The 22,239-nt window shown below is 38.9% G+C and overlaps 1 protein-coding gene across 1 annotated transcript in view; it reads right to left on the reverse strand.

Annotated features, from left to right (window-relative positions):
- Positions 1-22,239, reverse strand: part of EVC (EvC ciliary complex subunit 1) — a 51,800-nt gene that overhangs the window by 6,252 nt on the left and 23,309 nt on the right. Inside the window, exons 12-17 of the mRNA XM_026054824.1 lie at positions 15,433-15,645; positions 9,434-9,543; positions 7,855-8,065; positions 4,336-4,542; positions 3,425-3,569; positions 366-474 (exon numbers count right to left, since the gene is read on the reverse strand). Of these exons, the coding sequence (XP_025910609.1) occupies positions 366-474; positions 3,425-3,569; positions 4,336-4,542; positions 7,855-8,065; positions 9,434-9,543; positions 15,433-15,645 (995 nt within the window). The remainder of the gene's footprint in view (positions 1-365; positions 475-3,424; positions 3,570-4,335; positions 4,543-7,854; positions 8,066-9,433; positions 9,544-15,432; positions 15,646-22,239) is intronic.

The following is a 22,239-nucleotide window of genomic DNA, read 5'->3' on the forward strand; positions in this document are numbered from 1 at the left end:
AACAAGTACCTTTGATATTTAAAGCAGAAAAGATGTAATGTAATGAATCGAACAGCATCAGTTCCCATCCTTCATTTTAAATTTCTTTTAAAAATTGGCGTATGTTTTGGAATCGTTTTTTGTTCTCTCTTTAACTGTCTATACATAGTTCTTCAGTCTTTAAATAATGAGCATCAAAAAGTTTAATAAGAATGTAATTTTCTGTGATCAAAGGGCAGACATAATTTGGCAAGAGATGCTTCTTTTCTTGCAAAGACAAAACATAAAATGCAAACCTAAGACATTTATTAAGCTAAACATTTATACAGATCAACAACAAGTAGCAACATTAAAATAGAGCCAGCATTACTCCTGCCTGCTCTTACCTTTGATGGACTGCAGACAACACGTCCAGGAGGCCTTTGTTCACTTTTCCTTTCAATGCCTGTTCATTCTCTTGTTTCTTTCTAAGTCTGCTCCTTTCACCTCTTTCTGCTGAAATAACATTTCTGTAAAACTTTCTGCTCAAAATTACAAACTCTACTTTGAACTGGGGCAACTTTTCAATTTATGTTTTGCATCAGCACAAATTAATTAATTAAATTAATTTAAGTTCTAGGTAGTCTTTCCATAGTAATTGCTCTTGAGGGGTACCAAGTACTTCTTATGTACACCTGCTCTGCCATTGTAATTTGTTGCATAATCAGACATTATGATTCATTTCGCTCAGATGCTAATTGCCAGTGAATTCCGATTTTTATCTGTTCTTCCCACTAGGCTGACTGATTAATGTGGAAGTCAAAAGAGACATTTTAGGAAAAGATCTTGATGCCTTAAGTGGGACCTGAAATACCTGAATGAAAATTGCAATGTCAGACATAGGGTAGTCTTCCTCACATCCGCTGTTGTGGATGGCTGCTTTTTTGGAGCATGCAGAAGGAGTGAGGTGGACGGGTACACCATAATATGTGGCTCTACTGCCAATGTTGCTGATGAAAAATTTTGTATTTTAGAGAGAGGTTACAAGTGTATTTGGTAAGGAGAATCATTCCCTCAGTATGGTAATTGTGCCTGGAGACCATCTGATGGATCAGCCCCTTTAAAGAAGGAAGAAATGCGTATGCTCTGCCTCCGGGCTGAGCTCGGATGGGAAGCAGCTGGCTGGCAGGGCTCAGGGCATCCCGGCTGCACCCAGGGGCGCAACTCCAGGCTGTTAAGTGTCACAGACAGACATTTAAGTGCTTCTAGGGTGACACAGCAGCTGAAAGAAGAAAGGCACGAGGATTGCATCACAAATTTGGACTTTAATTAAAGGAGGGCTGGGGCATATTAAACCATCAAAGTTCCATACGGGATCTAGTACTTGCTTCTAATGTGAAAAACACCAACAAAGGAGAAGTAGCCATCCATTGTTACTGAAAAACTCAGCTGGATTGTAGCACACACATGTAGGTTTGCAATACTTTTTTTGCTGTAGCTATTCATTTGACCTGTGACTTTCTGGGTTTTTCTCTGGCCACCAAAGTCTAAAACACTCTTGTTTTTATTACCAACATAAATACTCTCATCATTTCTCATGCCTGTAGGCTTATACTGCAGCAGAAGGGATTTTCTTTTTCTTCTGTTGAAAAGAAAACGTGGTCTCGTAGTAGCTGCTTGCACATGTAAAATTTTTCCTTGTAATTCAAGGAACAGCAATACACTGAAGCAATAATATACCCATACAAACACTGGGAGACAAAATATCCTAAATGAGCAATTATGAAAAGATTAACTGTGGTTTTAGTGACTGGTTTTCTAGATTCCACAGTGTCTTTGGGAGACCAACTGAGAGCAATAATCCAAATGCTGATGAAGCAAAACATTCAAGTATGTAATGGTATCCATCCTAGTTCAGATGAGAGCAGCATTCTGGAAAAGGCTTTGGGTTTACCCCTGCTTAAAGGAACACCAATTTTTTCATTGAAGACTATGTTTGTAGCTGGCTGGATCAGGGACAAAGAGGTCTTTAGAATGAATTTGTGAGAATTTAGGTAACTGATTACCTTGCTTACTGCCAATGACTAAAACACAGATTGTCAAAAATTCCAGCACAGATTTTGCTTAACCTTGGCTTCCAATATTAAAGTTTTAAAGGTTTATAATAGGGCAGTGCTAAAGAGACCGGTTCTGTCTTACAGCCAATGTATGTACCTAGCTCCTACTGGTAATCGCAGATCCTTCCTACCAAAGTATCCGTCCAGCCTCATCTCTGGATCTCAGCCTTGAATGAATAGGCCTGCTCTTAAAAAAATCTCTCTTTTGTGGTTAAAGAATCAGTTCTATTTAAAATGGGTATCTTTATTTTTAGAAAACAGCTTTCATTAATCCACTCCATGTGTCTCAAAAACTTAGTCTTTGATGTTATTGTCATTCTGCTAACTTGCTAACTTCATTCAATGCCGATAGCCTTCATCCAAGGGCGGGAGAGTCTTTACAGAAGAAGCCTATGATCACGGCTTGCTTTTGTTCTCTTGGGCTGAAGGAACTGAGCTTCTGCCAGCAATTAAAAATAATTCCAGGAAAAAGTGGCTGTATTTATGTTAGATCCAGTAGTTCATAAACCTTATGAGCAGTTTCGCAACCTGTGAGTGGGTTGTGGTTGATAGTTAAGAAACACCGTGGTAGCTCACAAGCTATTCCAGGCTGGGAATACTTGACTTTTCTCTGTCTCATTCTAATGATTTTTGTCTGCTTTACAGAGAGTAACTTTTCATTGAGCCAAAAAAGGAATCAATATGAGAACCTCTTTCCTAAAGCTGAGGGCATGCATCTCAGAGCAAGCAGACCGTCTGCCAACAATATTTGTGTTTTCTAACATGGGAGCAGGGATTGCAAACCCGGATCTTACCCCTTCTGGGCGAACGCTCCAGCTAGTGGGCTCGTCGTATACCCTCTCTCCCTGCAAATATTTAATGTGTTGATTCATATTATTTGCATATATTAATATGCAAAGTTGAAGAGTGTTCATGTAGAGGTACATGGTAGGTACAAGCTACACTTAGGTTATACTTAGGAGTAACACTTAGCAGCATTAGAAAAATCAATTGCTGTTAATTGTGACTGTGGTGGTATCTCTGATCTTAACTCGATGAACCAGAGTTTGTGGTTATACCATAATCTCTTTGACAGAGAGCCATCTTTCTGTATGTGTTTGTACCAAACAGAGTAATGGGGTCCTGCATCTATGATTGTAATTCAAGTAGTTATTAATAATAATAATTATGATACTTCTACCACTTCTCCTTCAAAGAAGGAAATCGACCTACACATTCATTTTACTTTGCCACTTATTTTAAATAACATATTTCTGTTACCTTTGAAAGACATCTTTACATTGATAAGAAAATGAATGCTATCTGTTAAAAAGCTGTTATTACCTCATAGTTGTCAATATGACACATACCTTGCAAGGATTTCAATTGTTGATGTTTTTTCCCTTCATAAGCTTCTGTGATTTTTCCTAATTGTTGGTAGTAGTTTTGCACGAGTCTATTGATATTATTGCTGGTCCCGTACACACTTTCTACAGCTATTTCCACCAGCCTCTCCTGTATTAAACAAAACAAGTAACTGCTCATTTTCTAAGTCAAGAACTGAAGTGCTTTATCTGCCTAAAACTGAAGGGCTAATATAATTTTGTAAATGCACGCAAGACTGAATTTTGTGCTTTAGAAATGTGGCAGACTGACATGCTGGAAAAAAAAAATTCTATATACCCAGGGAACATTTCAACATGAAAAATTACAGCAAAATCTTTCTAATGTGCCTCACCTCCATCTGGAAAAGGACCATTCCTTTAACTGCTCAATCTCTATAGTTCATTTTGCCTTTTACTTGCAGCAAAGTAAATCAATATATGTGTAGCTCTACTACACTTTCCATCATACAGAAAATCTGAATATTTACTTTGCAAGAATTTTATTAATCTATGAATTGTTTTAATAATCTATAAATTAATATTAAGCTATTCATTATGAATACAATTAATTAACCTTAAACTCTTGATCAACAGATAATCATCTCAATTTCCTCCTCATTTTTCTGATTCCCTTTGTCATCAAGAACTCTTTCAATTCTTTTATATTCTGGGGTTTGGCTTAATGAAACCTGGTTTGCCTGCTGAGTCATTAGAAAATACTGTACTTCTACACTGGTCTTAGTTTATGAATAGTTTGTAAAGTATCTTTAGTTTTAAAGCAGGTTGCAATGTTTTCCCGCTGATACTTCCAAGCATAGGCTAATACATAAATGAAGTTTCCCTCCATTTTATCAAAGTAGTTCTCATTTTGTTAAGAAAGCTGATGATTTCAATACCTTACAGTCCTGTCCATCATCTGAATTCTTTTTTGCAGCTTCCTGTCGGGCATGCTGCAGCAGTGTCTGCCCGATCACTTGCTCCATGTGTTGCTGAAGAAAATGAAGAGCTTCTTGGATTTCGGTGACTAACTGCTGGTGAAATTCTAAATGTGTTTGCTGTGTTTCTTCCTCGAGCTTCTCTTCTTCTTCCAGAATGTGGGACTCCTGGCAGTCAGACAAAATTATAGCAGGCGCTGTGTCATGTAAATGCATTCATAAATTTACTCAGGTTCACTGTGAAAAATGTCTCATAACCATTCAGAATGCTATTCTTTTAATGCTTAGAATCATCTAATTTCCAGTGTAAATTTATGTATGACCACTTAACACATTTGTCTTTGCACTAAAACCATTATTTCAAATATTAATTTTCCCTCCCTGGTTTTTGCCTCCCTCATGATATATATGTGATAATAGTTGCATCCTGTCTCACCAGTCATTCCCAAGCAATGTATTCCCATCTTTCTTTGTACTAGGTACTGTTGAATTTGGTCCTATTTCTATTTCAAATAAGAACAATCTATCTCAAACATCCTGATTTCAGTAGGAGATAACTGTGGATGCCTAGAGAAGAGCAGAAAATGAGGCAAGTATACAGTTAGATTCCTGCAATACTCATCCCATTTGTGGGTGTCTACCTGAGAAAAAGTCAGTGTATTTTTGCCTAAGGCCTTTGAGAGAGTTTTCTGCCATGAACATATTTAATAGCACTCAGAGCCCATTTACACTTGTCATCTACAGCATCCTGTGGTTGTGTATTCAACAGTTTATCAACATATTTCTTAGTTTTGAACCTACTGTGTAATAGCTTTGCTTGATGCTCTCTTATTCTAGTATTAAAAACAAGAAATTAGAAACCAATGAACAATTGTTCTGTATTCAGATATTTTATGCCAGTTTTGAAACCTACAACCCACAAGACACTCCTTTTTTAGGCTGAAGAGCTGTAGTCTCTTGAGTTCCTTTGACCATCCTTGCCACCATTTTCTAGGCTTCTAGTTCTATTATCCGTGAGATGGGGAGGACGGCAGCGAGCAGAGCCATACACCATACTGAAGGTGCGAGTACAACCACAGATTTACGCAGTGACATTCATATGTGGTACGTAGCCTGCAAACATTTTCCCCCTTTGGCTGCCACTTTTATTTTCTTTTTAAATTTCCTTCTTCATTTTTTATGCAATGCTTCTTCATGAAATCAAGCACCATTGCAGTGTTTATTTTGTCTTCTGGTTGTTGTGCCACGACATTGAACTCAACTGCATTATGGTCACTGTTGCAAAGTGGGGTTTTTTGCAGCAATGGTTTTAAACCAGGCTTTGAGCACTGCCCTGGATCAGGCTAAGAGCTGTGTCTGATTTTGCTGTGCGCCTGACCAGCTGCTTCACAAAGAGTCATGATGCTGTCTTGGGGTCCAGAAGTTTAACTTGACTTCACTCCCCAGTCTATGTGTAGGAACCTCAATCTCCTCTACTATTTGGACCCAGAATTTCAAATGGATTGAGCTTCTGCATTACTTTCCTTGACAATTAACTTCTTTAACCCACTTTTACTCTATACGCTCTTTAGCACACAGCTGTACACACTCTCCAGCATGGCCTGTTCTTTCTTATGTGTACCCTGGTACTACAGTTTTCCACAGTCTTCTTTTGAGTCGCTGATGTCCCTCTTCTATCAATATTCTCATTTAAGGCTAAATAAAATGAAATTATTCTGGGGGATTCTATAGTATCTACATTACTTCTGGGAAATAGGAAATGCTAGTATGAAAAAAACCTGCTCTGCCCACATTCATCTGTGAAAAATAATGAAAACCCTATTAATGCTGGGTTATTCTGACATGTCTTTCTCAATAGCTCAGGCATGTGGTTTTAGTTTTGTTTTTTTTTAAGACAGTGGTAAGTCATAAAACAGTTTCTCTTTTTTTAAAAGACCCAATGTCATGTCATCATGACTCAGGTAGGCTTCTGTACTTCTGTTTTCCTGAATGAAACTTACATTTTATATGAAATTAACAGATTAATTCCCCCATAATGCTGTCTGCCAGTCTAAAATTGGCACAACCTCAAATTAAATTTAGCTAAAAATACTGTATCAGTAAAACTCTGGCTGAGGGTCTGTAAATCAACTCCTTATACATTAGCTGTAGTTTTGGAGGATCTTCCAAAATCCACATCCAGTCCCTGTTTCTCCTTTGGCAGCATGGATCTTATATATATTTTGAGGTATTTCCTTTCTTTTTAGCTGGCCTTGGAAAGAGGCTGTAATGGAGAGAAGCCAAAAGAACACTAATACCTGGGGACACTTGATTTTTGTTAGGGAACACAGTGATTGCATCAATTAAGGTCTCTGTGGGAGCTAAGTGACTGCATGGGAGAGAGTAGTGGAAAGCACATAAATACAAACAAGATTAATGCAGTCATATGTATTTATATTTTATTATTCAAGATCTTTACACTTAACAAGTACTAGTTCAACAGAAAAATAACCTGTGAAACTGGCAGCAGACAGAATTGAATTTCCTTATTCCTCTTCCAGGTGGGGAATTAGGGTTTGTATTACGTAAATAGGAATTAGAGGAACGCACAATATTATCTCAGCTAATTATGCAGGGAGAGAATGGAGCACAGAGCTACAGTGTGTCTGATGGGTTCAACCTATACATGCAGCAACACTGGGTTGGGCAGCAGCTAACACTGATGCCTGCTAGGAGGGTCCTCTGAGGGGGAAATCTGAAATCCAGTATTGTTCTAGGCAAGTATCCAACACAGGTAAGTATATTAACCAACAAAACCTAATATTAACCTGAGAGGTTAACCCTAAAACACATAGTCACCAACTAATTTGAGACTGACTGGTGGGACCAGTAAGCCTAAAAATCACTTCAATTTTCTCCTGTCTCCCAGAACTACAGGAGTCAGACCATTTGAAAGGAGGGCAGGGGAATGGACGCTGAGCCAGCTCAAGGACAGAGAAGAAAGAAAAACGGTGACAGTACAAAAGAATGTGCTAGGTCTTCTGGAGGAAAAAACTTCTTCGTATGACCCTCAAGTAAGGACTTTCCAAGTGCGTGTTAGGATCACTAGCAGAGTCAGTGGGAATTTCTCTCACCCTGAAACCGACTTGTGTAAAACTCCTTCCTTATACATATTGCCACGACTTACTTCAAATAGTATTTTCATATGAAATAACTAAATCAGTTTGCTATGATGACTTTCCCACTGAGGAAAGATGATACCTATCATATTGCAAATAGATAAAATACTAGGGAATTTAAAGTGTCTGCCCAGACTAAAATAGGTATACACTTAGCTACCTCCCTTGTTGAGAGTGGGTGCATTTTTTGACAGAGAGAATTCTCCTTTCTATTCAGAACTTTAACATTTTTATTTCTTGTGATCTCCTACAGCTACTTCCAACACCAGACGTCACAGTGCATGAGAAGGCTGGAAGGAAACCAGCAGAACCCTGTACCTACCACTGCTTTCTGTAGCTGCCACTGATCTTCATCTTGGCAGTGGGAGGAGCTCTTCTGCAGGACATGCTGCTCCCGCAGCTCCTGAAGCAAGCTCTTCTTCCTGGACATCCTCATGCGGGTCAGAGTAGCCATCCCAATGTTTCGGAGACTTACCCTTCTGAGTACTGAACTCAGCAGAAGCTTGTGTTTTTGCATTATATAGTTCACAGACCTGTAAAAAGGACCATTAAAAAAAAAAAAATCAACCAACTAAGCTGCTTGCTGATTTTGCAGGTTCCACAAAACAATTGCACAAAGATAACAAAATTGCTATTTACGCTATGTAACATTTTCCCATACAAAGCATGTCTTAGAATGCTTTTCAGTTATAAAGTATGGGTACCACAGTGACGGATTTCTAGTCTGGTCATGTCAAAGTTAAATTAACATAAAAATATGAAGAAAAGAGAAAAATAATATCTCTCATAGCTCACATCATTTATCTCATAATAAAAGGTGTTTTAATAGAAGATTTTAAATAAGATAATGAGAGAATGTAATGAGAGCTACAGGAAAGATATTTTAAGTTGTATGAAATGCAGGACAGCATGCCTTTGATTAGCAGTGGGGCACTGTGTGAAGAGACCTTGAAGAGGCTAGTGTTAGCCAACAGGGCAGACATGGCTGGAGGAAGTTTGTGGTGACTTTTAAAAAAGGAGAGCCAATTTTGAAGTTGATTCTGCACAAAGTGAATGAAAAACTATTAGAACTGTTTGCAGATTTGGATAAACTTGATATGCTTCAAGGTGGGTTTGTGTCTGAATCTAATTTGTATGTATGTGTAAGGCATCATGAGCCCTTTGTAAATACTAAAGTCTGGGGAAATGGAGAAGTCAGAGAAGGTGAAAAAACATGGTTGATTTGAAAAGTAGAGACAAAATAATGGAGTGCAATGGCAAAAATACCAATATTCCAGACACATAGGTCTTCAACTGATTCTTTGGTAATGAGAAGACCATGGTGAATTGATATCATTTGATATCTTAATCAAATCAAAAAAAGGCAGATAACAAAACTTTGGTTTTTGACAAGTATCTCCATTAAAGGGACTTTTAGCTGAACATAGGTAAGATAAAGCTAAAAGTTTCTTTGGTGAATACGGACAGAGAATGCAGAGGAGTCATTACTATGCAAAGATGTGGTCAGCTGCACTCTAATGGCAGAAAGCAAAGGTAAGGTAATGATGCTGGACTGAGCATTTTATCTTGAAGGACAGCCAAATCCAGTGTGACAAACAGTGTGCAAAGCGAGGCTGGTGCAACACTGGGAATCATTCACAAACACAGGAGCAGATATACAGAAGCATATCACCTGACAAATCACAGAAAACTTTACTGTTCACACTGACCAGGAGACATGATATCTGATGTTTTTGCTCCATCAATGCTAAACAGGGCAATTAATACTCATTCAGACAAAAACCTACAGTAACTGCCTCTTTGGCTGAAGAAGCGAAGAAGCTTTCCCCAATGGACTGTACATGTTTTTTTTATAGTGCATGCAGTTCTACAGCACTGCTTAGTGATAAAACCATACTTACTCATCACTGAGGCCTCCTAGTCTGCTTACGACACCTTGAATGATCTTCTCTTGTTTCTCAGACAGATGTTTTTGTATTACAGCAGACAGGGCATACTCCTTTAGCCATAGCTAAAAGCAGGGAAAAGAGTTACAATTGTAAGATACTTTGATTTCAGTCATTCTAACATTATATTATGAATCAGCATTATTTTTCATTAATAGTGCTACAGACAATCAATCCTCCCTTTGAAATATCAAATTCATACTTACTTGCAATTATTCTACTTAAGAATATTTTTCTCAATGCTCAAAGTCTGACCCAAAGCTCACTGAAAAGAATATGAGCCTTTGCACTGATTTGGATCAGTTCTGAGCTGTCTCCTACAAATTTTCTAGTTTCTGCAAACAGAGGACCAAGGGAAAAAGAACAATGACACACAAAATATTGCATTGACTCTTATTAGCATGTTCCAGTGGGCTTTTTGTTTGATTCTTTTTCCCTAGTAGAGAAGGTAGGTTTTATTTTCACTGAACAAAATAAAGATAACATCTTCCATCATACTTTTGTATATAGTAAACAGTGCTGTCTAATAGTTAGAAATGGAGATTGGGTGATTAGGTGCATGGATTATAAGTATACAGCTCCTTCAGGGTGATATGTAGATCAGAGAATTTTTAATCTCTACAGGTTTTGATGGATTTTCCTTTAGACTGTAAATTTTTGGAGATACAGACTTTGATTTTGTTTAGTGTATTACCAGCATTTAATGACTAATAAGCCATAAATGAAATGACCGTGAGGCCTAAACTCTATTAGTGTGAGGTGAAGAGTATATTTTAGGCTATATTGGCAGTTGGATAAATGCAGGCTGCTTGCAGACATAAGCAGAGCCCTAAATTACATATAATACTCAGGCTCTCTGACAGTTTCACTTCATATTCTAGCCTCATTGGGACTAAATTTTCTGCTATAGTAGATAGCAAGACTGCACTAGATCAATATATCTCATCTCCTAGCAAAGAATTAGATGTGTAAGATGCAATCTCTGCTAGTATTAGGAGTGTTACTGGGCTTTCATATTTGTTAGTCTTTTCCTTGGGAAGGAGTGATCTGTGTGGGAGAGAGACTTTATCTGTGAACGCAGAATGACTTCCCCCAGGAGGTACCGAACATCAGAAACCACATCATCAGCCACTTGTAAAAGCTAAGTGTATTTATTTCTTTGATAGAGCATTCTCTTTAGTATACACAGCAACACATACATTGACCCCCCTCTGCCCAGAAAACCTTGCCAAAACACACGCTTCTGAGCCGGATGCCTAGGGAAGGATGGGCGAGCAGTGAGCCCGTGACGGACAGAAGGAGTTCAGCCGAGCTGGGGAAGCAGCGTGGGGAGGAGGGTCCGTATGGCCCTGGGGAGCCCGGCAGGTCTCCCGGCCAGAGCTGCAAGTCGGAGCCGTGCAGCCGGACCTCCGTGCTGACGTGTCCGGGCGATGCTGCGAACCACAGACTGCGGGGGAGCGCAGCATCTGACACCCCAAGGGTCAGATTAAGGGTGGACAAGTGTCCAGGTTATCATCATGGCAGGTGCCAGCACACGCCTGAGGCAATAACTACCGCAGCATTTCTCTTCAGCAGCTCTGTTTGTGGATACCGTTTCCTAGTGTTTCACACCTCCGCATATGCCTAGTTTACCAAGCCCATCCATTGTAGGGGGTATTGTAATGGCTCTTTCAGCAGTTAAAGAAGGAGGGCTGCAAATGACCTTTTACTTTGCAGAAGGATATTTTCAATGACAGACTGCTTGTGGCTCAGTTGTGGCTTCCCATCATTTTTCAGAGACTTGCTTATTAATTGAGAAGTTGTTCTTAAAGTACCTATCTGCCCATGTACTCTCAAACAGCATGCAGATTAAATCTGATGTAGATTGCCGAGATAGGGAAGACAGGAGAGTTTTCTTTGATTTATAATTGTAATTGCAAATGTTAGAATATTGCAGCCAAGAAACAAAACACTGCTGCTGCTATCAGTATATCCTGTCCAAAAAGGCACTCAGAATGGTAACAGAGACAGGGATTGCCGTACCTGTTTACTTCTTATTGTTTATTAAGAAATAACATCGTTCTGTAATGGTGAACACTGACTTTCTTTTAAAGGCAAAGAATGAGTCATTTTCACTGAGAGTACATCTAACACAAGCTGTATGCAAAATATAAAAAAGGTCTCTTGACCCCTCTGAGACCAATGGGAAGCTTATAATGCAATATAGAATCACCCCTGGCACACCGTTATTAAACTGAACAGTGGAAATGTATCAGCCATTTAAATAATAACAGAACAAATTTAGAGGAAAGAAAGGCGATTACTATGCATTTAAGAGGAGGTGATAAATAAGGAAGCTTTAGATTTAGACCAAATAGTAAACTACTGTTTTGTCTCAGAAAGACCATTAGGAAGATGATCAAGATGGCAAGGATAAAATGGGAATAGGAACAGAATATTGTATGTTTTATTGGTATTGACACTTCAGCTGCTCACTAGGATGGACTAGGAAGGGCTGGACATTTTCCACCCCCAAAATACTAGAAGAACTCAAACATACAAACATAAATGCAGCATCAAAGATTCTCCGTGAATCTTAATTTGAGGCTGGTGGCATATGGCTGAAAAATAGCAAAAAGGGACAGCTATTTCATCAAACCAGGGGAAAAGGTCAGCCTTTGAGCCGCACTGATCTTCCACCACTGGGCCAAGTTGCCTGGGGCCTTTTAAAGCTTTTCCTTTTCTTGGGGATGGTCCTACACTGCTGGGAGACTCAACACCATTAAGGGAAGATGGGGCTTCCCCCCATTACATTATACAGAGTCCTATATATATTTCATAGTTTTGCCTCTCCACCTTCCTGCCAAAGGTGCTGGGAGCACTGGGAGAAGAATCAAAGAGGCTGAGAGAGGCCACCAGAAAGTCTGCATCTTCAGTCAGACTGGGCTGCCTGAAGAGGAACTGTGTTGTACCTAAATTACAAGCTCTCTTGATGCAGCATCCCACATCACTTTCTTGTTCATCTCAGCACTTGTCCAGTATAATGTCACCAAATATTGCTCAATACTGCCAGATCAGTACAAACAGGATTGAGAAAATGACTCTGTTCTGCACTCGGTGACTGGAATGGAGCATGGGATCTCTGATTCCTCGCCTGCTTTTAACCGTTAAAATCAGGGACAAAATCATTGCCAGTGGGAGAGTGTTTGGGCTGGAAGACATGGAACTCCAAGGAGCGTTAGGCTACTTGAAGAGTTATTCCAATCACCATGAAAAAACAAAACTCTATGGAAGTGACAGAAAGCAGTAAAAAGCACACCACGTCAGAATTGATAAGCAGATGCTGACTGACCTCCGTGGGTGTCAAGCAATGATGTGGGTATGGATGGAAATCTCCTCACCTCCCTGTGTCTCTGCACATTGCTTGGTGTCTGGTTTCCTGGCAACAAGTCAATTATAAGATCTTCTGGAGCATAGCTAACACTGAGTATTAATCTTTGGCAGTAAAGGTTTTGAGTATACCTTTGGTAAGTAATGGAAACCTTTTTTTTATTAAACCCAGGTAAGCTCACTCTTTCTGCAACTCTCAGTTTGACACTTTTAGCACAGATTCTTTCAGGAAATCGAAGGAAAGCAATTTTGCTCTAACAGTCTGTAGATGGTGTATGACGCATGCTGAATGCCAAGTAAGTACGCTAAGCAAGTGCAGCACTTTGCCCCGTGTAACTAGCGCACAGACATGAATGCTGTTCTAGAGAAATCATGAGACCGCTAAGATTTAACCAAATAACAAGATCAAAAAGTTTTAAGAAACTCCCATGGGCTCACAAAGGGCTTGATCCAGCCTCTGGTGCAATCAAGAGGTAAAAAAAAAAAAAAAACTGACTTAAATACAGCTATCACGATTTACACCAGCTGAGGATCTGTTGCCCTTGCAAGTGGAGGGAAGGGTGGCGAAGGAGGGTGTCCGCATGATCACTAGATTTATTCCTATTTGCACCACTCATATCCTCAAGCTTGTAAGGCAAAGTGAAATAAGAAACAGAGTTTTTCTTTTCCAGCATAAAATAGATTCTGTTCCCTCAAAGGACCTCATATCCCAGACGTGTTTAAAATGCTAGGAATGATAAAACAAATACACCTCAGGTTAATGGGAAAAATGTCTTTGTGAGTCACCTTGGTAAGCACACTTAAATACCCTGGTGAAAAGCTTTCTGGTGTTAGACAGTCTTCCCAGTTCTGTAGAGCAGATGACTATGTAACTCTTAGTGCAGCATGTTTATCAAAGGGCAAATGAGAGACATATCTACTATAGGAAAATGCCTGGTAAATTAAAAGGCCTGTCGATATGAATGTAGATTTATGGACTCTTCTGTCATACTCAGCACTGTAACATCTGCAGGATCTCCCAAATGACTTGAACACCCATCACAACTGTTTAATCTCTTTTCTCCTTCTTTCCCAAAGGGGGGAAACCAAGTTGTCCTTTTTGTAGGGTACAAGTGCCTCTTCATTGTTTAAATATACATGCTGCTGGGTTTATACTAGGGAAGGTCCAAGAAAAGCACTTTGCATCTGAATGTAAGATGCTGAGCTGTGTGATATTTTTCAGACTTGTTTATACAGGAAAATCTCCAGCCTAGCTGGAATAGCTATCCCTCTGCATGCTCTCTTTGGAGATACAGCAGACTTTTTTCTAGTTTAGTTCAAGCTACTTCTAAAAAGCCACATGCTAAAGTGGAAAAGCCACTCAAACTCATGCAAAGAATATCATCTTGAGGAATCATATGTTTTCCCATAAAGAGGTCTCCTCTAAAAATTTATTCCACAGAATCAGTCACCCTTAGGAAAGCTCTGTCTGCTGTTCAGGCAATTTTTATGTGGAATAAGGCCCAACTGCAGGTGCTGGTGACCCAGAGAACAAAGTGGCTGTTCTGTCATTGCTCAGTGAATATCTCATTTGATAGCTCAGTAATTATTGTTAATGATGTCAGCAAACCCTTTATTTTTTTTTCTTCAGCCTGAAAGCCATCTACTTTATATTATGAATGCTAAGACATACTGAAAGTGATGGAAAGTCAGCCTTCTAATTTAAATATCCTATGCTTGGGCATGACTTGAACACTGGAATTCATGTACAATGAATTGACTCAACTCCATCAACCTTTCCCTTGAAAAACTCCATTTACTCCATATATTTCAGCACACACTTGAAATTTGGGAAGGGCATACCTTTGTATAGGAAAGGTCTTTCTTTACTAAGCCATATAAGCCGTGTTAATAAAGCAGTGTTAAAGCAGTGTTAATAAAGAGACAGCATTTCATGGATAAATTGAAGGTTTATTTGAGTTCCTGCCTAATGCTAAAGATACCCGCCCCTGAATTTATTGTTGCTTTTCTCCTCCAGTCTCAATGCCCCCTATGCTGGGCACAGACAGAACAGAAGAGCAGGCTGCGTGTTTCAGCACCTTCTCAGAGTAACCATCAGTTTTATACAACATGTGTATCATGTATTTGCACTTAATATAGTATTAGGCATTAGACACACGTAAGAGGTATTGATTATTGTAAGGCCTCCTGTCCTGTAAACTGTATTCATATGTAGCATTTTTACTTGCTGTGAACAAACCAACTGAAGTTTTTTTTGACCTGTGTGTGTTTCTGTAGATGCTCAAGGGTTAAGGACATTGTGGAATCAGACACAAGCCTTCCCAAAAAAAGTTTCTGTGCTCGCAAAGCTGTCAAACACTGTGGACAGATGTTCAGTAATTACTCTTTGACTCTTCTGTGCAAGCCTACATGCACAGCATATATATTCACTCCATACTGCAGTTTGAACTGCCCATCCTGAGGCTGGACCTGAATGGACAATATATTTGCATACAAAATATTCCCCACAGATAAACAGCTTGATAATTTCTTCCCATATTGCTGTTTTCAGAAACAGGGATACCAGAACGCGATACTGGTCATACCTTTTTCTCTTGCAGCAGCTGTTCCTGGAAAAGCTTCCAGCGTCTCTGGCGGTAGACGTCCCATTTCTCCAGCTGAGGGACCAAATTCTCCTGCCATTCCTCTTTCAGAAGTTCACATTCTCTTACAGAGAGGCCGGTCACAACGGGGAGGGTCTGAAGAAACAGCTCCTTTACCAACTCCGCTAAAGCGTGGGAAGCTTTAGAGTACAGTTCCTAACAGCAGGACAAGGAAGGACAGAGTGACACAGGTAAGAATGTGGAAACCCCAGGCTCTTTGGAGCTGTCTGTCTGCATGTCCATGTCTCAGTTAACACACTTAGCCACTGACCTCCAGAGCTGCAAGCCAATGCCACTAATGCTTGAGCTAAAAAGAACAGATTTTGTAGATGGAGCCTGCAACAACTTAAATGTTCTGGTTTAAGGCACACAAGAGTTATTTATAATGCAGTAGTTGCATTATAGTTACAGTTATAATGCAAGTAGTTGCATTATAGTTGCGTATTGCAGTATGAGATCTAGAATCTTAACTGTTGCCCACATGCTACTGCAATACAAATGATTTCTTGTTTTACTGGCTATGGTGATGTGCTATAAAAGCCCCACTTGTTTTGAATGTTACTGTGGAAACAATCCTGCACAGCACAACATCTCATAGACATATTTTAGAAGGTACTGATACAAAACGAATGAAGGCAAGAGATAAAGAAGAGTTAAAAGGGACAGTATGGCATTTAGTTAGACAACATTGACACTAGTCAATTGTTCAAATTCATCCTGATGTGGAGCAGGTGCAAGGCTAGGAAAACAAATATTTTCTGGTGTTGTTATTAAACTAATCCCATATGAATGATTTTCAATTGCTGAGGCTGTTTCACTTGCAAGAAGTGTTTGGGTGATTTAGTCATATGGCATCCAAGCTACTAAGTCTTTTCAAAACACATAATTTCACTGTCAAATACATAGTGATGATGTGAGCTATGTTTGCAAACTTGCTAGAAACTTGTGATCAACCCTGAGGAGAATGACTGAGTGCAGGTAGCTTTCCCTAGAGGAAGAGAGAAAACAAAGACACCTTGGAAAGGTCACAGACACTGCGACGCTCCAGCAGTATGAAGAGCTATTTTTGTGCAAGTTCCACATGTTCTTACCAATCCAAAAAGCTTTATTGCCTGCCTGTTTTTGCTTTTATTGTAAATCACCGTTAGCCTTCTGGAAAACACTTCAATTTATTTCTTTTCCTTTAAAATATAGCTAATACTTTTAAAACTTTTTTCAGCATTTCTGTTGCAAAAACAAGTAAGTCAAGTCTTTCTAGCTGTTGTCTTCCCTTAAATATGGGTTTAATCATAATCTCTTAAGTAATGAAAAACCAGACTCCCTCTATAGAAACACAGACATATTTATCTAAATGTCAAAAACATTTGCCTGCCACTCATGCACATGAAAAGTTTCAGTGGAGTTGTCTGTCGTTTGGAGACACGCTGGTACAACAAACTTGTAAGAGCCCATTCTAAATCCTATATATGGTATCATAAAAAACACAATAAAACAACAAAGAAAAAAAGAAGTTTAATTTGCAAAGTCAAGGTCTCAGAAATAATGAGTGAGCAGAATTTAGGCTGCATGTGAATTCTTGGCCCTGTGCATGACTGCATAATGATAAATTTTGGGATCCTGTACTATTTCCACAGCACCTTTCTCCTATTCAGTGTTTAGGATTATCAGTACTCACTGAATGGGTAGATATTTTTGTCTTTATTCTGTATGTAGCCTCATGTCTCATTTATTGTAAAATATCCAAGCTGTGCACTGAATACAAAATTATTATTCTCCTCCTGGGATCACTCTAGGATGCTAATCACCATATTAATGAGCTGTTTCACTAACAATAGTTTACCTTAACAGCTCCCTGCACTAACCCCATTTTATGAATAAAATCAAGACACGACACTATCAAAGGTGTTCACTACACCTGCAAGATGAGGCGTCTTGATCTTTTTTCCACTCTTAGCTGTTTAAAGCATGCAACATTTTCAGAACACAGCTCTCACTGATTTTGTTTAATCTCAAAGTGTTCTGAATGCTTGTATATTGGGCTACAGGTTTCTGAATTTAGACACTGGGCATGAGTATCAGAATTCTGGCAGCACTGGAACAGGGCAGTGGAAGGACAACGTAAGGGACCATACTGCAACTAAACTAAATACAGTTTTATGGGAAATTACAGTCCAAAGAATTTCTGACATCTGCCCACAAGTGCATCCTATGCAGCAACTGACTATAGTTACTTCAGCTCTGCTAAACTTTCCCCAGATGAAATAACTAGACTAGATGTTGGGAAACACTGAAAAGTGGAATGAAACCTGCTACTCCATTCAGGAGCAGGTTATCGGCTGAGAGATGCCCCAGAGGGCATAGGAGTATTCTCAGACCTGACTGTACATATCAGAGCACAGACAATTCGCAATGCAGGTTTATTCTGTGCTGAAGAAAGGATCTCCCCCACTCCTTTATTATTATAGTTACCAGTTCGTGTTACAAGAGGCAGGACTTATACTATCTTAATAATCCGTGGACCTGTGGACCTGGCTTAGCTTGCCAACACCAATGCAAAGTGGTTTGTTTGAAATCTCTCTTCTGCTGCTATTTTTCTACCTTAAATCTCAAGTCTCCAAATTGTAGGCTTTAGCATAAGCTCAAAGATCCCATGAATCTAATCTCAGTATCCCATACAACATTTAAACAAGTATAATTGTATCTCCTCTAAACCATCTTTCTCTGAGCTTTTCTAGCCTTTCAAGGCAAGCTAATTCTCCTGCCTTTACTCAGTTTTAAGATACAAGAAATTCTCTTGGGTCTAAAATAGTTCAGAGGCAGCACAGAAGAGTCCGTGGCCATTTCTATTGCAAACTCAAAAGATCTCAGGCAGGGAGTCAAAGGGCTGATTCTTAAAGAAATAGTTCCCATTATGGCAACTATATCACTTTGTAACACATCTTGCTGCAGCCTGACGGCATTTCTTTGGTGTGCTGACGGCCCTGTGTTATTATTTACTAGGAAATCTTCTGCACAGAACATAAAGAAGGTATTTTGTTACTTGTTGGCATGCCATTTTGTTTAAAGACCACAGCATTCTGCTTGCATTCCCTGCAGCTTCAAATTGTTTTGAATACTTTGGCACTTCCACTGTTGGTGCATAGTTACCCAAGAAAAATGTGACTAGGTCCTCATCCCACATAATTACATAACTACATAACCTCACAAGTGTGATGGACGTAGTGATCTTTAGATCTTCACATTGAAGATGCTTAACTTTGTTGGTGAAGTACTTCATGGCTTTCTGCTGAAAGTGGTGTGAAAGGACAAGAAAGTCAGATTAGTGGTATCAACAGTCCCCAAGCTTCTTTTTCTCTAGAAATGAAAATGCTGGGTGCATAAATGGCTGTCCATTTACGCAGTCCTCCATTATGGCCGGACTAAGCAGTAAGTATTTTTCATTTCTTGCATGACGAAAACCAGCATGCAAGAAGCAGGAGGACCATTCTGGTGCTGCACCCTCAGACAGAGTGCTACTTAACTGTACTGTCCACTCTAAATTCTGCTACAAATTCTGTTCTGCGTAGGGTACAGATCCTGTACTTATTTGTCTCAAGTGTAGTCCATGATCACAAAATAAAACATCATCAGTGAGGGCCATGAAACTACTTACTAACTGTTCGTCAGCGTTCAAGGAACAATTGGTCACTGGCTTCTTTAATCTGAACACTTAACCATGTGGACATTAGCTCCGACGCAGTCCTTGCAGCTCAGACCCTACCACGATAGTATGTTCTACACAAAGAACTATACCACAAATATAGTATGATGTACACTGTTTAATGCAGAGCTTGTAGAAATGTAGTAGAATGGCCTTGTAGAATATGGTAAGGGTAAAGGTAAGACTAGATTTAGGAAAAAAATGCAAATGTGATTGAATTCTACAGGTGTGATTCAAGCTGGCAAAATAGTTTGAAATTATCTGTGCTGTAAGGGAAGTATGAAACAGCAACAGAGTCAGGCTGCGAATGGGGACAGTGCACAACATATTATAAAGTTTATTGTCTACAGGAGAAAAAAAAGAACCATTAAGAAATCCTACTGCTTCCAATATCTTATTTTTGGACTAGAAGCCCTACAAAATAGTTCCTATAAACTTCCTGATATGCCATCTTCTTGCTTTCAGAACTTTTACTAAATGCAATTTATTCAAATTGATTCTATTAATAGGATTGCTGATTGCAATGCTGAATGAACCTGTCTGCAGTATCTGACAGTCAATCTTAAACCTTTTCAAAAAATCTCCAGAGAAACTCATCAAGCATAAAGAAATACCACAGGGTATGTGCAGAAATAAAATGGGCTCAGATTTAAATGCTGAGTGCATCTGAATTTCAAACGAGGCAATAAATATATAATTTTGTGAAAAACCAGGGGAAATACACAGCTTATCAGACTTCACTACAAAACAAAAGAATATTAATGCTTTTCCCCTCCCCATTTCAAATGATTAGAAGGTTCCTACATGTAGATGAAAATAAAATGAATAATGAAATTATGAAGCAGGAAAACATATTTAGAAAGGTTGGTTGGTTGTACTGTAAGCTAAATGCCAAGAGATTCATCCCACAAACTTTACTGTATCTGATTAAGGGCAGGAACTCAATACACAGATCATACATCCCATGGATACTGCAAGCTTTCTTGGACAACACTGGCCAATAGAAGATACTTTGCATTATCAACTCAGGCTGAATTGGGAAAAGTTTGATGCATAGCCTTCTGCCTCTCCTCCATGTGAAGAATATTGGAATGTTAATTGCTAAAATGCATCCAGTACCCTACCAGTGAAACACAGTGCCTTGCTACTAGGCAGTTGATACTGAAGTCATCCTTTGTGCAAGCTAATCAATAAAATAAAAGTATTTAATTTACATGCATTAAAAATGAGAGTTCACTGAAATTCCAGTTTTGCCACCTCATTGGTCCTTGATTTATTCAGAAGGCAGGTTCAACCTTCTCTTTTGAACTCCCCATCCTTTTTTAAAAATATCCCTTCGCAGATAAGGTTATGGGCTACACTAGATCTAACTATTAACAAATTCTGAATCCATGTAGAGGTTTCCCTATGCAATAAGGCAGGAAGCAAACTTCAGAATGAAGCCTATCCATATCGAGTATCTTGTATTTCACATCAACACATCCATACATCCACAGTGACTCTTTGTAAAAACATGCAAATGAGCTGAATTTCTGCAGCTTACTGCCAACTCTTGATCAAGGCCAGACATGTAGGTAATCAGTCACTTTGGGCATACAGAAGGAGCCAGGTTGTTTGGTGATAAGATAGGAAAGGCCAAAGAAGGATACTGGGCCTTCTAGCAAGGTGTGGCATGCAACTGCAAAATCATAAACTTTGTAGAAGCTTTAGCAGTGGCTAACGCAGGAAAACTTTAGATATGATTGTAGCAATATTACAGAAATGTGTCACAGAACTGTAACAGAATATGCAAACATAGTGGTAAAGATCTCAAAGCTTTAATTGAAATGAACAGACAGCATTTGATCAGTATTAAAAAACAGAATTAGACCGAGCTCGCCTGCTAAGAGGTCACAAACTTAATCTATTAGATCACAGTGTCTTTCAACCTTGTAGGTTAAATTTTCAAAAGTGGCCTTTAGAATTGGGGGGGGGTCTCTTGAGTGTGGTCTTTCACCTGAGACAAGCTGTGGGTGATTCATCTTGAAAACCAGCTAGCTCTGGATACCCACAAATGTAGTCCAGTCTACACAAAACATCCCTAAGCATCTCATGTTAATGAGGTTACCTAAGGCAAGGAATGAAAGAATAAGTGTCTAAGAACCTGTACTTCATATTTTGACAAAATTAAGTTTTCCCTTTTTATTAACTGAGGAAAAAAATCAAACACTTTACCTCAACCTCACATTCATGTTTACCCATTCATAAAATGTTTATTGCCTTGCCTGCTGATAATATTCATTAGTTAATACCTATTAATCTAAATTCCTGTGCATTTCTATGTCCTGTCAAGTCAAATGTAATAACATTCTGTTGAAGTGCTATCAGCAGACAGGAATTATAAATGACAGTAAATTGTGTGTTTTCATGCTTTTGATGTTAAGGTTGAGGAAGAATAATTATCTTACCAGTGACTATGTAATTCTCAGCTGTTAACTGATTTCTTTTTGTGTAACCTGCACGTGTGTTTTCTTAATAATGAATTGTTAACCACCAACCTCTTTTCACACTCTCCTTTCCCTGCTGAAACAAGCAAGTAGTTCACAAAAGAAAGGAGAAAGAAAAGATTAAAGGCTAGGTAACATCCAATATGCTAAAGTTGAAACAGACTTGTAAGGAGTTAGTCCTTAATCTTTTTAAGAGATCACAAGAAACAGAAGAGGACATAATTGGGGGAGGAGGGTACTTTTACTGCCATGTAAAAACAAATTACAGTAAAAACACTGTAATTCAAAAACTACCAAAAGCAATGCAAAACTGTTATTGCAACGCAATATCCCTTGTGTACGGGACAACTCTAAAGATTTTCGTTTATGAAAATATTAGGCTGAGCTTTCAATTACCTCTTATATTACTCCTCCTTCAGTTATGAGTTAGTGTGAGAGTCAAAATCACTTGCACCCATTGCTCAACTTGCACTTCAAAAATAGCTTTAGTTGTGGCTAACAGAGGGAAAAATTAGCTACGACTGTAGCAATATTATGGAAAAGTTTTACAGAACTGTTACTGAA

This window comes from Apteryx rowi, unplaced genomic scaffold (assembly GCF_003343035.1).
Source record: "Apteryx rowi isolate R43461 unplaced genomic scaffold, aptRow1 scaffold_97, whole genome shotgun sequence".
Lineage (NCBI taxonomy): Eukaryota > Metazoa > Chordata > Aves > Apterygiformes > Apterygidae > Apteryx > Apteryx rowi.